Source organism: Podarcis vaucheri (assembly GCF_965113315.1).
Source record: "Podarcis vaucheri genome assembly, chromosome: 14".
Taxonomy (NCBI): Eukaryota; Metazoa; Chordata; class Lepidosauria; order Squamata; family Lacertidae; genus Podarcis; species Podarcis vaucheri.
Genome location: NC_138752.1, coordinates 53246265 through 53261006, shown reverse-complemented (window position 1 = coordinate 53261006; position 14742 = coordinate 53246265). Strand labels below are relative to the sequence as shown.

The 14742-nt window shown below is 47.5% G+C and overlaps 1 protein-coding gene across 7 annotated transcripts in view; it reads right to left on the bottom strand.

The window, feature by feature from the left end:
* Positions 1–14742, bottom strand: part of SDK1 (sidekick cell adhesion molecule 1) — a 605542-nt gene that overhangs the window by 56046 nt on the left and 534754 nt on the right. For 5 of the 7 annotated variants that reach the window (XM_082199580.1, XM_082199579.1, XM_082199581.1 and 2 more), the window contains 3 exons: positions 14050–14188; positions 13075–13134; positions 11133–11234 (listed from right to left, as the gene is read on the bottom strand). In XM_082199580.1, the coding sequence (XP_082055706.1) occupies positions 11133–11234; positions 13075–13134; positions 14050–14188 (301 nt within the window). The remainder of the gene's footprint in view (positions 1–11132; positions 11235–13074; positions 13135–14049; positions 14189–14742) is intronic. The other 2 variants (XM_082199584.1, XM_082199585.1) reach the window with 1 other exon arrangement.

Genomic DNA, 14742 nt, shown 5'->3' with positions numbered 1-14742 from the left:
CTTGCAAACTTTGTGTCACCTGCTCACCTTGATCTGCCAAGAGAAAGAACACTGTGGCAGTAGCTGGGCAACCCGGAATGGACAATAAAAGAGGGGTGATAATCTCATTCCTCAAGTCTGTATAAAGGGTGCAAGCCAGAAGGGCATGCGCCACCGATTCGGTACTGCCATCCCCAGGAGAGACTGGTGTGGGGAGGAGGGCATCTTCTCCTAAGCTGCCTCTGTGACATTTTCTCATCAGTCCCTGCCTTGTCAGCCCCCCAAAGGCTAGACACATGGTGTATGCCTGGAACATGCTGCACACCAGCTTTTTTTGCAACCCCCTGAAATGTAGCTTTCTGAGAGTTTAGCGCAGAGAGTTCAAGTTGAGAAAGGCAGAGATTAATGCCCATCTCTAACACGGACACAAGCACCTTGCCAATGGCAGGAACAGTCAACCCGGGGTGATGGAGAAATTCAGCTGAGAACGGGCGCTTGGCCACGCTCACCTTTTCCTTCAGAGGCTCCGAAGCAGGTGATCAATGACTCTTGGCAGGCGGGGATCCTGCTCTCTTTTTCTTTTTCACTGCCTCCCACAAATGTACCGTTAGGGTTGTCTTTAAATTTCCCTCAACTACACATCACCACTGTTTTCTCTTTCAGAATTGCCTAGCTAGGAAAGCTGTACACCCCCCCCCAAAAAAAAGCCTTCTCCCAAAGAAGAAGAATCCGTTAATGATGGCTTCTCTCAGATTCTCCCTTTTCCAATCTTAAATTTAATTTGCCCCATTTCTGCTTACGTTTGCCTTTTTTTTAAAAAAAGGAAAGATCCATGTGAAAACTTGTATGCATTTTTGCAAGCTGTTTCCCCCTAGCATAATGCAATTTTGTTTGTAATTTTCACCAACATACACATTTTTTGCATGCACCTTTCGCTTATGCATTCATTTTTATGATGCATGTTTGTACACACTCTGTAGGTGGAGAACTGCGTGGTGAAGCTCAGAGAAAGGTGAGGTTCACAAGGGAGAACTGTGCCTCAGTTTGCACATTGGTTTGAGCAGTGTGAATTTGGTAAGTTCATGATAAAATGGAACCTGAACAAATTCATCTCCCATCCCTGGGTGCGCTAAGTTGCGTAGGTGTGTCTTTTGGCAGACACTAGATTGCTGGGGCACCCTGGTGGTGCTTCTTTCTTGCTTGTAAGAAATAAGCATTCGTACTTAAGAGTTTTCTAATCCATGAAGCCTCCCTCAGTTTATAGAAAGGACCCCCACCCCCCTAATGAAGAGCCATTTACACAAAGGAGAGAAAGAAGGTCTCTTTTACAGCTTGCTATCTAGATTGATAGTCAAGAGCTAGTCAATGTGTGAATGATTCAAAGAAAGTGAGATGAATTGATGGCTGAATTTCAGCGTGTCTCTCATTGATTCTGCAATTGTCCCAGAATTGAACCTCTATTGTGCCGCCACATCCCTTTTTTTTTTTGCAAATTAGTTTCAGTCCAGTTTTCCTCTAATTTCTCAAAGAGCTGAAATTCTCAAGTTTACTTTTCATATAGGAGCAGGAAGGATGATGGTGGTGGTGATGATTTTTCTATAGGTTGCTGCTGGTGAAAGTAGCCCATTTTTAGGGCAAGAAAGTAGAATCGTTTAAACTGGTGCTTCTCAAGCTATCTGATGTGGTGGACCAAGATTCCCCTCCCACAATGTGCCAGGAACTGGTACCATATTTTGCCCCTGAAGAGTCGTCCCCCCCAAAAAAACAACAACCCTGGGCCTTTGGAAAGTCACTGGGGACCAGCAGCTGATATCTGATAAACTTGCACCAGTCTGCGGGCCACCACTTCAGTAGCACTGATTTAAACTAGACGGTGTTACCCAAATGAATTTGCTGCAATAGGGCATTGTGGTGATGGATACTCTTTTAAATGTATTGTTATCAAGAACATAAGCAGAACCTGCTGGGTCTGACCAATGGCCCGTCTATTCCAGAATCCTCTTCTTACAGTAGCCACCAGATGTCCATGGGAAACTAGCAAAAGCAGGATTCAGGCACAGGAGTTCTCTCTTCTCCTGCGGTTTCCAGCAACTGGTATTCAGGCACACTGCTGCCTCCAACTATGGAGGCCAAGCATAGCCATTGTGGCAAGTAGCCTTTGATAGAGTACAGATTCCTGCTGCAAGGAGCTTACAATAAAAATTGTCAACCTGGGGGAAACTGATGGCTTTTAATAGAGAGTTTGATCAGTTTGAAAACATTCTGGGGAACATATGCTCAGGGCAGCCTCATGCTCTAGTCACGGTTTCTCAGGGGAATCTGGTCAGCCACTGTTGCCGCCAGAATGGTGGACTACATGGGCCTCCATCTTATCCAGCACATCCACAAATTCTTCAGAGAATAACAATGGCATCCCATAGTCTAGGGAAACGTCCTTTTAAGTGCACAGAGACTTAGCCATAGCTCACACCGGGCTCGAACAGTTGGAATCAATGCAATTAGTTAAGCGACTCATTTCACCTGAGCAGTTTAACACGGCTGCCCTCTTCTTCAGGGAACAGATTTTGGCATCAAAGGCCATTAATCAGACAGCGATTAAGGAGGGCAGAGTCAGATCACAACTGCGGTGACCTACCTACACAACAAGGAAATTCCAGGGTAATTTGCCAGCGACTTCTACAAGGCGACTCCTGATCGTTGCCCCAGGGAGCCCAAATCATTAGAGACGGGGATATTTTGAATTATGGGTTTTCATGCAACAAAGAGGGATAAGTTAATTAACTTTCCTGGAAATGAGAAAAAGCCAAAGGAAAGTTGACGTGTGTGTGTGTGTGTGTGTGTGTGTGTGTGCATGCAGTGGCAGACTTTGGGCTCTCAAATTTCAGCAGCGGCCTGCGTGATGCAAAAATTCAGTGTCCCTGCCTCTCACACTCCTATATCACTGTTGTGGCGCCCCTGCAGTGTGGCACCCAGTGCAGCTGCACTGGTCATGCGACCCTAAAACCACCTTTGGTGTGTGTACACACACTTTGGCCTGCCCCGTTTCCTAGTGTTGTGGCTCCACCCCAAAGGTGAGCCGCTTCTGCCTGTCTCCATAAATACCAGCTGGAATCTTGAGATCACCCTTCCCTGAGCTCTCCTGAGTCCTCAATGGGCTTTGAATCACTCTCTTCAGAGAGGCTCATTGGACACTCATTATTAGGTCTTTCCAGCACCTAGCAAAGATCTCTCTTAATTTTTATTTTCTAAGGCTGGCAAATAAGTGTTTTGTTCCATCACATTCATTTTTATGCTGCTTTAAAAATGCCTTCCCCCCACTTATTACAATGTGCTTTTAAAATATTTTATCGTAAGCCACCCTGACAACTTGATCAAAAGGCGGGATATGGAATTGTAGAATTCTAGAGCTGGAAGGGACTGGATTGGGTCATCCAGCCCAATCTCCTGCAAGGCAGCAATCACAGCTAAATATTCATAAAGCAAATAATTAAACTCAAGCATTTGTTGTTTGTCATTATTAGATTTGTATAGCTTCCCATGAATAAACATTCCCTGAGCGGCTTACAACAAAGTATGAACAGCACAATAGATTGCTGGTGCTGGTAGCAATAATTCTAACAATAAGAGCCAGCGAAAACCCTCAGTGTATAAAGGCAGGATAAGCTACTTTACAGCCTGGGTTTAAAGCACAGTGAAAATGTTTGGGGCAGAACACGCTCAGCCATATTTCTGCTGTTGGAGAGGATGTGCAATGCCTGCCTCTCTCAGGTAATGGCATTTGAGGTACCAGAAGGGAGAGCAGGCTGCATCTTCGCTCCTAATAACATTATGCCTTCTCATTACATTACTGTTGATTTTACAAGCCTATTTTCTTTCCTTTAAGAATCAGAAGCCGCGTTGCTCTTGGTCGTTGTCGATTTCCTTCGACGGAGATGGGAGCTCACCTCCACTTACCACTAGGGGGAGCTAAGACCGCTGCAAACCGTTCCCGTGCCGGCGCTTCCCGCGGATTCAATGGGAAATTAGCATACAATTGTTCTATTAAACCGCAGCAGCGCATGCATTTCGAAATTGCTAGTTTTCTGCACGTCTCCCTCCCTTTGTTGCCCTTTCCAATGAAAGCATTTTGATTTCGTGGCCGTCTCATGGAGGGAGCCCAAAGATGCAGGGCAGAACTGAAAACTAAACCGGAGGAGGAATGCAAGACCTTAGGGTGCATTTGGCAGGTGATGGTGGAGATGGTGGAACCTCTGACATCTGCTCTCTCTGAGCTTATCCAAATCTATGGTTTGCCCCCCTCTTTCCAGGTACAGGTTCGCATTTATTTAAGAAGAAGAAGAAGAAGAAGAAGAAGAAGAAGAGTTTGAATTTGATATCCCGCTTTACCACTACCCAAAGGAGTCTCAAAGCGACTAACAATCTCCTTTTCCCTTCCTCCCCCACAACAAACACTCTGTGAGGTGAGTGGGGCTGAGAGACTTCACAGAAGTGTGACTGGCCCAAGGTCACCCAGCAGCTGCATGTGGAGGAGCAGGGAAGCGAACCCGGTTCCCCAGATTACGTGACTACCGCTCTTAACCACTACACCACTTAATTTTTATCGCCTGGAGATTTTCCCCACAAAACCCCAATCTTTAGCACTCAATCAGAGCAAATGTCAATTTGGGTTTTCCACAGATAGCTGTTTGCTCTGAATGAGCTTTAAAGAGCAGGTTTTCACAGGAAAAGCTTTGGAGCAAGAGCTTTTAAAGTGGAGGAAAGGAAAATGCGGCTGGAGGGGGCTCAGCCCAAACCCTGCCCCCCCCAGTCATGGAGGGAGCACAGGCTTCTTCCCAACCTCCCAATGTGACAAAACAAGCCACTTTGCTTAGGGTTGCCATGTGTCCTCTTTTTCCAGGACACGTCCTCTTTTCCAGGGGTAAAGTTTCCGTCCAGGTGGCTTTTTAAAATTTGCCAAAATGTCTCTGGCTATACTTTTTGGGTGAGACATAACTGGTGGTCAAAGACTTGTTTTCCTCTTCTCTTCTTCTGCCCCCCCTCAGCAATATATCACTGCTTCTATAGCCAAGATGTAATAGGGCTATTTAAAATGAGAGTCCTCATAAAGGTAAAGGTAAAGGGACGCCTGACCATTAGGCCCAGTCATGACTGACTCTGGGGTTCTGGTGTTCATCTCGCTTTACTGGCTGAGGGAGCCGGCGTACAGCTTCCGGGTCATGTGGCCAGCATGACTAAGCCGCTTCTGGCGAACCAGAGCAGCACACGGAAACCTCGTTTACTTTCCCACAGGAGCGGTACCTATTGATCTACTTGCACTTTGAGGTGCTTTCGAACTGCTAGGTTGGCAGGAGCAGGGACCGAGCAACGGGAGCTCACCCAGTCGTGGGGATTCAAACCACCAACCTTCTGATCAGCAAGTCCTAGGCTCTGTGGTTTAACCCACAGCGCCATCTGCATACCATAGAGTCTCATAGAGACCTCTTATTTGCTCTGCAAAATATGGCAACCCTACTTTGCTAAGAGTTAAAACAGGGAGCCGCTGCCTCACCATGTGTATGGAGAACTGCTTATGAGTAATATTAACAGCTTAATGAGCTGCTAATGAGGCGCTCAGTCAGCTGTTTCAGCTTGCAGTATGAATCCAGAGCAAATTATCTCCATGCATTTTCTGCCTTACCAAGGGAGAATTAAGGGCAGCAGATAAACCAATCTGACATACGTCTCAATTTGGACATTATTTCCCCATGTTTTGTTTTAAGGGTACCTTCTCTATAAGGAAGCTCAACTTGCTCTGACTGCAGAATGGGGAGTTTTCAAAAAGTTGTCTCCCTCCCCCCAGCCCACCCTTTAAGCATGGTCCCTCTCTGGAAGCCTGCGCAGCTGTCATCCTAAAATGCTGGTGTCCTAAAGGGGCAAGGGGGGGCAGGCGTGGACCACCATGAGGAGGCTGGCCCTGACCAGTCCTTGCTCTCCTCTAGCTTCTTGAGCCCTGGTGCCACTCGGCCAAAGACAGCCCAACATTTATGCAAACCAAAGCAAAAGGGAAAAGAAGGTCAAGGCAGAAGAAGAAATGGCAGTGTGATGGGCCGGGGGTTAACCCGAGCAACGCGGTCCAGGTCCAGTCCCAAATCCAAGGGTTCCATGAAGAGTCAGTCCAACAGGGCCAAGGCAGGAAACCAGGCAAGGTCAGACACAGGATCTCAGGTAGGTTCTGGCAAACAGCAATGTTGTTCCCGCAACCTGGGATGGGGTCTGACAGCCTTTTATCTCTGATGGAGTTATGGCTGGTCCTGATCCCCCAGCGACTCACCTCCCTGTTTTGCCCGAAGGCGAGCACTCCTCCTGCGAGTACTCGGGTCTCTCCTTCTCTCAGACCTTAGTCTCTGCAGCTTGGGAGACGTCGGTGGGTTACTAGACCCAGAGGCCGCCTCAGCCTCCCCTGACCCGACTGGTAGTGGAGCAGCTGTAAGTGATGGCCCAGTTGGAGGCAACGAGGTCATCCCCACATCTGGAGCCAGGACAGGCTCAGGCCCCGGACTCGGCCCAGCTGGTGCTTGTTGCAGGGGAACCTGTGCAGACTGGGACTCTTCAGGATCAGGCCCCAGACTTGGTTCAGATGCCGCATGAGGCAAAGGATCTGGTGCGGACTGAGACTCCTCTGAGCCCGAGTCCCAGGACATCACAGGCAGCTTCTTCAAGTCTTTACATTTATCTCTTGCTTTGCCCAACTCTCTTGTATTCCAAAAATCATAATGTACGTTACTATTAACACAAGATGCAAAGTTGGACAGCCTGTCCTCAGCCCAAATTTAAAAACCAAATGAAAATATATCCAAACGTATAGCCAAAGTAAAAGACAACTGTAATACTATTTTAAATAAGCCCAACAACTCTGACGATTTTATAAATATATATATTTATGAACTTTCCCTTTATTTTGGTTTTCATTGTGGCCAGGGATATCTCTTCATTATCTATGGATATGCATCTACTTCCTCAGCACAGTTTTTGGAATGATAACTGTGTTTGGCTTTTCTGCAGAATCCAGAATACTTTTTTCACAAGAACTGGTGTGGAAGAAACTGTGGGAACGAAGCCTTGCTTGACAAGGGGACAAATCCGGATTGGCATTGGCTTCAGGGGGATCTAAGCAGCCTAAGTGCATGCAGGATTGTGGGCCAAGGAGAGTCGCCAGGGAACCCGAGGGAGACACCGGGAGGGGAGGGGTGCAAAGAAACAGGAGGATCTGCACGCGGGGTGCAGATGGAGCCCCAATGTCCTTGCTGAAGGTCCCCAAGGCTTTCTCAAATTCATGGGCATCTGCAGATGGGATGTTGCCACCCTGCAATGAACCATAAGCCCCAGATCCCCAGATCCCCAGATCCCCAGCTTTCTTTCTTTCCTTCCTTCCTTCCTTCCTTCCTTCCTTCCTTCCTTCCTTCCTTCCTTCCTTCCTTCCTTCCTCCCTTCCTTTTTAAAAAAGAGTATAGGCTTCTCGCATTTTAAAAAACTGAGATACGTGGCAAAATGCACAGATACCATTCTTCACTTTGTGTGTGTATATGTGAGAGAGTGTGAGAGAGAAACTAGACTGCTCCCACTTTCAGGGTTTGGTTTTGTTTTCTTATTTATTTATTGCATTCACATCACGCCCTTTTCTCTAAGGAGCTCAAGGTAGCATATCAGGTTCCCCCAATCGTCATTTAATCTCAGTGAGAACTGGATGCTGGGCTATTGGCCTGATCCAGTGCGCTATTCTTACGCTACGCCCAGTAGACTCTGCAGCCTGACACTGAGCTTGGACGAGGCTGGACAGAATTGCAGCAGAAACCTCATTATACATTTCATTTTCCTCTGCTGCTGAAGACGTATTTCAATGAGGGTCAGAAGCAGGAGCAGCTGAAGAATAGAGCCCTCCAAGGAAACCACCCAAGATGCTCCTGGTAGATGTCCTTCGCATCCACATGCCCTCTTAACATCATGTAGCCTCCCTGTAGAAAAGCATACGTTGCTCAGCAGGCACTGCGTTATAACTCCAATGTCATATTTTGCAGGTGGAAGACAGAACAGCAGCAGGAATATAATACTGACAGCTCAATAGCAAGAACTGCCCCAGAGCGCTGAGAGAGAGAGCACAGCTGCCCTGATTAATTTATGGAGTTTTAGGGAAAGATAACAGAACATTACTGTGATGTTTGAAATGAAAAGGTCAGAAGGAGCTAATAGCTTGTCCAAGGCCCAAGACATCTCGGATTTAATGAAACTGTAATGAAAATAATTCTGGAATTTGAAATGGAACCTTTGCATGTTAAATATGAAACACCAGGGTAACGGAGGTGAAAGTAGATTGAGTCGCATTAGCTGGGGGCACGGGTCAAATCTGACGCAAGGAACCTCCATTGCAGGGAGGCAGACCAGAGTGCAGATTCGGGTGAACAGAGCAGGGAAAATAAGCTTGTGCTGCAGAAAGGGAGTCCGCATTGACCGAACGGCCTAATGCAGCTTTGGCCAGGGGTGGTTGTGTCCAGATGTCTGGGACTACAGCAGCCACCAGACCCAGCATCCTATAGCCCTGCTGCGTGGGGGTGATGGGAATTGTAGTGCGAAGCACCAAGAGCGAACCAGGTTGGCAAAGTCTGGACTAATGAAATTTGCATTGTGGTATTTTGGGAGCTGTGCTGTGCCGTCTGTAGGATATGGCCCACCAAGGTGGACTAGAGGGCATGGGTGGACCGCCTGGTTTTTCTGCCTGCCTGAAATAGGGAAATTGGCAAACACACCCATATAGCCACAAAATGCTGCTGCCGTCAATTTCATTTTATTTCTATTCCTTTCTTCTTCTAAATAGTCCTGGGAAGTGAACAATGATCAAGTACAGCAATTGTATGGAATATCTAATTAACCAACCCCTCCCCCCCCCGGGCAAAACTCAAATATTAATGTTATACAGCATCACTATTAAGACCCAGCGCAAACTTCAAGTCCTCTCAGCTTGGGCAGACAAACATTGACCCCTAAATTTGACTGTGTGTGGAGGAATTGAATGCACCCCCACCAAGGGAGGCCATTCCACAGGGAGTGCTGACACCAAAAAGGCCCTGTCTCAAGCGGCCCCAGGCCGGGCCATGAGCAGGGTTTCCTCACCCAAGTACTGAGAAAGGGCTCCATTGAGCACTTCTGTACAGAACCCTAAGTGGCTCAGGACCCTAGAACTGACACCTCCAATTGGGCCCAGTGGCTCACAGCCAGCCAGTGCAGTGTTTTAAGGGTGAGTGACACATGACCCCATCTCCATGTAGTGACACCCTACACCAGGTACACTTTCTGGAGCAACTTCAAGGGCAGCCCAGCATGGTGTGCAGTGGGCTGCATCCTGCTTGGTGAACCATCCATTGTACCCCAGTCTTGGTTTGAATGATGGTGGGAATGGCAGAGCAGCTCTTTATGAAATCGACAAGCTTCATCCAGTGGGGGAGGGCAGAGAGCAGGTGGGGGTGGGGGTAGCAGGCCGCCCAGGGGCGTGGCGCTCCACCCACAGGGACATGACGTGCGTCCTGGGGGCGTGACACGCCGCCTGCAGGGGCATGGCGCCCAGCGCAGGCGGGGGAGCAGCCACAATGGCACCCCCCAGGGATCGCGCTGCCAGGGGCGGTGCGCTCCCCCAGCACTCCTCTTCCTCTGCCAGTGGCTTCATCTCAGGCAGGGGGCCCTCCCAATTTTAGCAAAATCACCCCCGCCACACACTACGCCCTTCTGAAAACAGTGCCTACAGGGGTCCCACTTTGCACTCCCTGTATTCCCCTCACTAGTCTGTGCTCAGTCATACACTGAAGTCCATTTGTGGAAGGCACATATGAATTCATCCAATTTTCATCAAACCCCTTCCTCCAAGGAACTCACAGACATACTGTTGTTATCCTACAGCTCTATAGATTAAGCTGAGAGATGGTGTCTGACCCAATAATATTTCTTTAAGGACGGTTGTCCCCCCACCCCGCAAACATTATTTTCACTGACTTAATAGGCCTTATTTATCTTTTATTGTATGTTCATATATGGATATTGCATTAAACTGTGAGTTGCTCAAAGTGTATCAGTGCATATCATTAGTTCTGCCCTTTACGAGCGTGTAACAGAATAATGAGTACAGTAATGAGTTCCTGGCCTGTTTTTCCATTCTGTTCTGCAGAGTATTTGGTCCCCACTCACTGTAATGTTCACACATCCAGCGTCTGTTAAGAGGCACCTATATGAATGCAGCAACCTGCACAGAAACATCCCCTCGGCAAGACATCCTGCCCAATGCATGGACTGCACAGGGGACCACTGGAGGCAGACCCAGCCACCCCGTTCAAATGGAGGATAAATGCACGGAGGAATGAATCTCTGTGAAGGTGCAGAGGAAGGTTGAAATGAGATTCAGTTGTTTTAGCTGGCAGCGCACGGCAAATCTAAGGCAGGGGCATTTCTGCTCCCAGCTCTGACCAAGCTTATCTGCACTGAAAAGGGACTTGGTCCTAAATGATCTTCAGGAAAAGATGCCATTCGTTCAGCATCGGATGCCAAAGGCTGTGTCTGCCTGCACCGCATCATCATGCACACACAAAATATTTTCATGTACGCTTTGGGTTAAATGATAGTTAAAATTCTGCTCACATCACAGGCAAACCAAATTCTGCACCAAGAAAAGTTGAATCCTGCAGCAGGTCTATGTTATACAAGCTGAGTGAATTTGCCTGATTTCTCTTACGTTACAGAATTGATTTTGTAATCATGGCTTTCTTATGTATTTTTTTCTGCTTTGGGTAATCTTGGGAAGGACAGAGAGCTAGAGCTAAAAGCCTGCTCCCCATCCAGGATTTTCCCGAGACTTCAATAAATTCTCCATGCATTTTCAAACTGATCTCTGCATCTTGCTTTTTTGCTTACAAAATCATCATCATCATTTTATTATTCATATGCCACCAATCTCACTTCCAGAGAGCCAAACTACTCTGCTCTGTGCTTCTTTCATACATGTTTAAATATACTGGCTCTGGGGTACCAGCTGCCACCAACTCCACTAGGGGCTTCCTTAGAGTTCTCCCCTTCCAGCAGATCTAGGGAAATTGAGTCAGATCTACATACAGGATTTTAGCAGCCAGCTTACTTACCCGCTTCCCCAACAAAGACTTCCACAGGAGTGCTGGCAGGGCTCTCTCCAACAATATTGTATGCTGTCACGACAACTTCGTATCTCTTGTACTTTTTCAGCTCTGGAAACGTAAAACAATTGGGTTACAAACATATTCGATGTCCCACTTAAAAGTTCTCAGTAGCCCAGAAGACAGGTGAATAAATGGAAAGGTATCAAATCGCTCTGATATTACTCTGATATTCTAGTGGGATCTCTAGGAGGAGACATTATTTTGCTTTCATATCAGTTCAAATCATTCCCCGCAAAGAATACTGGGAATGACAGTGTGGTGAAGATGTGAGAATTCTCTTTTGGAGCTCCCTAGCTCATCTCACAAATTTACAGTGTCCGGCATTTGGACCAAAGCTCAGTGTTGAAGCTGAGAAACTGTTGAACTTCTCTTCTCCCCCCCACCCCAAGAAATGGTCATTGCCTTGTGCAGTTTCTCTGCCCGTAAATAACAGTGGTGGATTCTGAGAGGCTGTTTGCACATGGTTGAACCCTTTATCTTATGTCACATGCAGCAAGAGGACCAAATCCTAGTCATCCTTAAGATGCATCCACAGCAGAAACCATTAGCCATAGCAGAGGCCATTATGGTCTCCCCCCCCCCAGAGGCACTGGGTCCAGAGGAACTGACAGAGTGCAAGAAGCATGCTTGGAAACGCAAGAGTCTTATTTGGAGGTGTGTGTGTGTGTGTGTGTGTGTGTAGAGACGTCCTTTCCCCCAGGCAATCATAGCTTGAATGCTGAGCACACAAAACCTGAGAAAAGATTTTGACATCACCAGCTTTGCCTTTGGCCACTGGGCAACCATTCCTGAGCTCAAACTCAGGAATGAGCATTGACAGAGGCAGGAAGGGGATGGCAAAAGGAAAATAGGAGGGAGACCACAGAGGAGCGTCAGGGGAGGGGGGAGCCCTGAGCACATTTAATAAGCAAGATCGTGGCAGAAAGGAGCATCACATCCATGTCCGTTCGGTCACAGAGACCTGCAGATACTTGCGGTGCCATGATTTGCATATTCAAATCAGGCCACCCATCTTACAGAGGACACGAAACATCTGGGGAGCCCACCAGCAAAATACTGCCAAGCAGCTGGGCTGGAAATGTCACGAAATTGTGCAAGCATCGCTCTCAAGCTCTTTATTTGCATATCAGTTCCTCCACAACTGGCAAGTTACCCTTCAGCTTCGGTATCACTGAGAGTCGCAGCAAACCATTATCGTAGGAACAGTTTCACGAGTTCAGTAATGAGCCCTTCTAATTTCAGATTTCCCGAAGTATTTACCAGTATTCTGCCCACGTATCTGAGTCAGAGAGCAGTGTGTTGCCTGCCGGTTTCAGGTAGACAGACAGCTGATGGTATCTGATTTACTGCTTAAATTTTGCCAGCATAATAAATAAAACCATCTGATATATTATATGAAACAGACATTTTTACGGACTTTCAAACTCCTGCCAGTTCATACACAAGAGCATTTGTTTCGGGGTTTGTTTGTTTTTTTGCTGTTGGAAGGGTGATAATATTTCCCAGGCAACGTGCAAGAAAACGGGACTGAGGCGTGCTACAAAATCACTGTGGACAGATTTCATGAAAATTCATGAGAGCTATTAGGAGACCCCCCTATTTCCCTCCCAGAGTGACAATTCCCACAGTGGTTTAACAACCAACCCCCCTAACAGTGCTCATTACCTTTAACAAATTACAGCACCCAGAATCCTTTGGGGGAGCATGGTTGTTTGAAGTGGTATCACAACACATTAAAAGTATGGTGTTAATGTGGCCCTGGTATAAGGTCCCCAGGAATCTCGCCTCTTCCCCAGGATTGCATCTCTCTCTCTCTCTCTCTCTCTCTCTCTCTCTCTCTGTGTGTGTGTGTGTGTGTCTGTACATCTGTACATCCGCATGCACTTACGTGTTAATTCATACGTCGTTAATGCAGAGCTGCTGTTCACTGTCTTGAAGCTGCTTTGGGCTATTCAGGGTAAGCAAAGCAGAAAGTTGTTAAGAGGGCAAGGAAAACAGTTATTGCACATGATGTACAGCACAGGCAGCGGGAAATGATGCGGCGCACGCAGAGACAGCTTTAAGCTTGAGGACTGCACCTTGACAGGCAATAAAAGCCACATCACTTTCTAGATAACGTGTCGAAAGATCATCAGTCACGAGGTCTTGCTCAGCCTCCTTGCCACAGAGAGAAATCAAACAAGCAGGCAATATGAGGAAGCGTAAGACGTCCTTAGAGTCGCGGGACAAACAGGCATCAGGCAAGGCTGCTCTAGGGCAGAAGGCCCCCTCCAGATCCTGCCAGGGCTGGAACACAGGGGATTTGTGCTAGAGAGTGTGAACCAAGGAGACAGAAAGACAACCCCACCCCCCTGGAAATTCCATGTAATACATTTACTTGTTCACATTACTGTCTGCAACATCCTCAGAGAGCAGCGCCTCTGACGGCGTGGCAGACGATGCTCTGACTGGCATGGCTCGGGGTCTCCCACTCCCCCCACCCTTTGCTCTTCTCTCCCAATCAATAAAGCCTTTAATTTGATGGAGCTCTGAACACCTGATTTACTATCGAGATAGCCACAACATGGAAACAGCAGAAAGCAGGAAGCAATAACTGAAGGTGGGAGAGGAAGGACAGCAGGCCCCCTGAGTGACCCCACTGGAGATACCGTAAATCCACCAGCCAGTTAGCAGAGGGAGCTTCGGAGCCTGTGCCTGTCTGCCTCTTATTTTCCCCCCAGTAACCATTTTCAGCACTTGCCCATCTTGATGCAGATGCCAAACATTCCAGTGCCCCTTCTAAAGCCACTGGAGACTGAGCTGAATGGTAAATAACTGGACTGCATAAAGTGGAGGGAAGGCACACACCCCACTGGCTGCTCACCTGTAAGCTCTGCTCGTAAAGCTGAAGGGTTTTTAATGACCTTGGACTCCAGTCCTGGGACCGTGCTCTCATACTCCAACTCCCGGTAATAAATGCGATATCCCAATAGAAGACCGTTCAGGCTCTCAGCATTTGGAGGCTGCAAAATGTCCCAGGGAAAAATAGGTTAGGTAAGGCTTGTGCCCAGTATTAGTCCATAATTGAGATTCAGCCTAAATGTTGGTTGTTAAAATAGTCATCCATGCAGACTTGCTTTAAGATGAAGTGGAGATGCCCTGGTGCTAGCCCAAGATATTTCACCGCATGACTCAAAAGGAGCATCCCTTGCAAAGTCAAAAGGACATGAAAGAGACTATCCAGGACACCACAAGCATCTACAAGAAGTTGCTTGGGGCATGAGGCGCAGCAACATGCAAGGTGTCCTGTACCTAAAAGGCTGCTGGGACACAACCTGCAGCCACAGTCAGGGAAGTGACTTGGGGAATCCCATCCCATCATCCTTTGCAATATTTCGTATATGGGAGCCTCTCCACCTGAACAGTTTCACTCAGTGGTTTCAGATAGATGTTGAAAAGCAAGGGGGACAAGATGGAGCCACATGGAGGCAATACAGTTTGACCTGACCACATAGGATCCCAATGGCAAACTTCTCCAGGGAAAACCAACAGTCTCTTGTGAAATCGTCCCATCAGC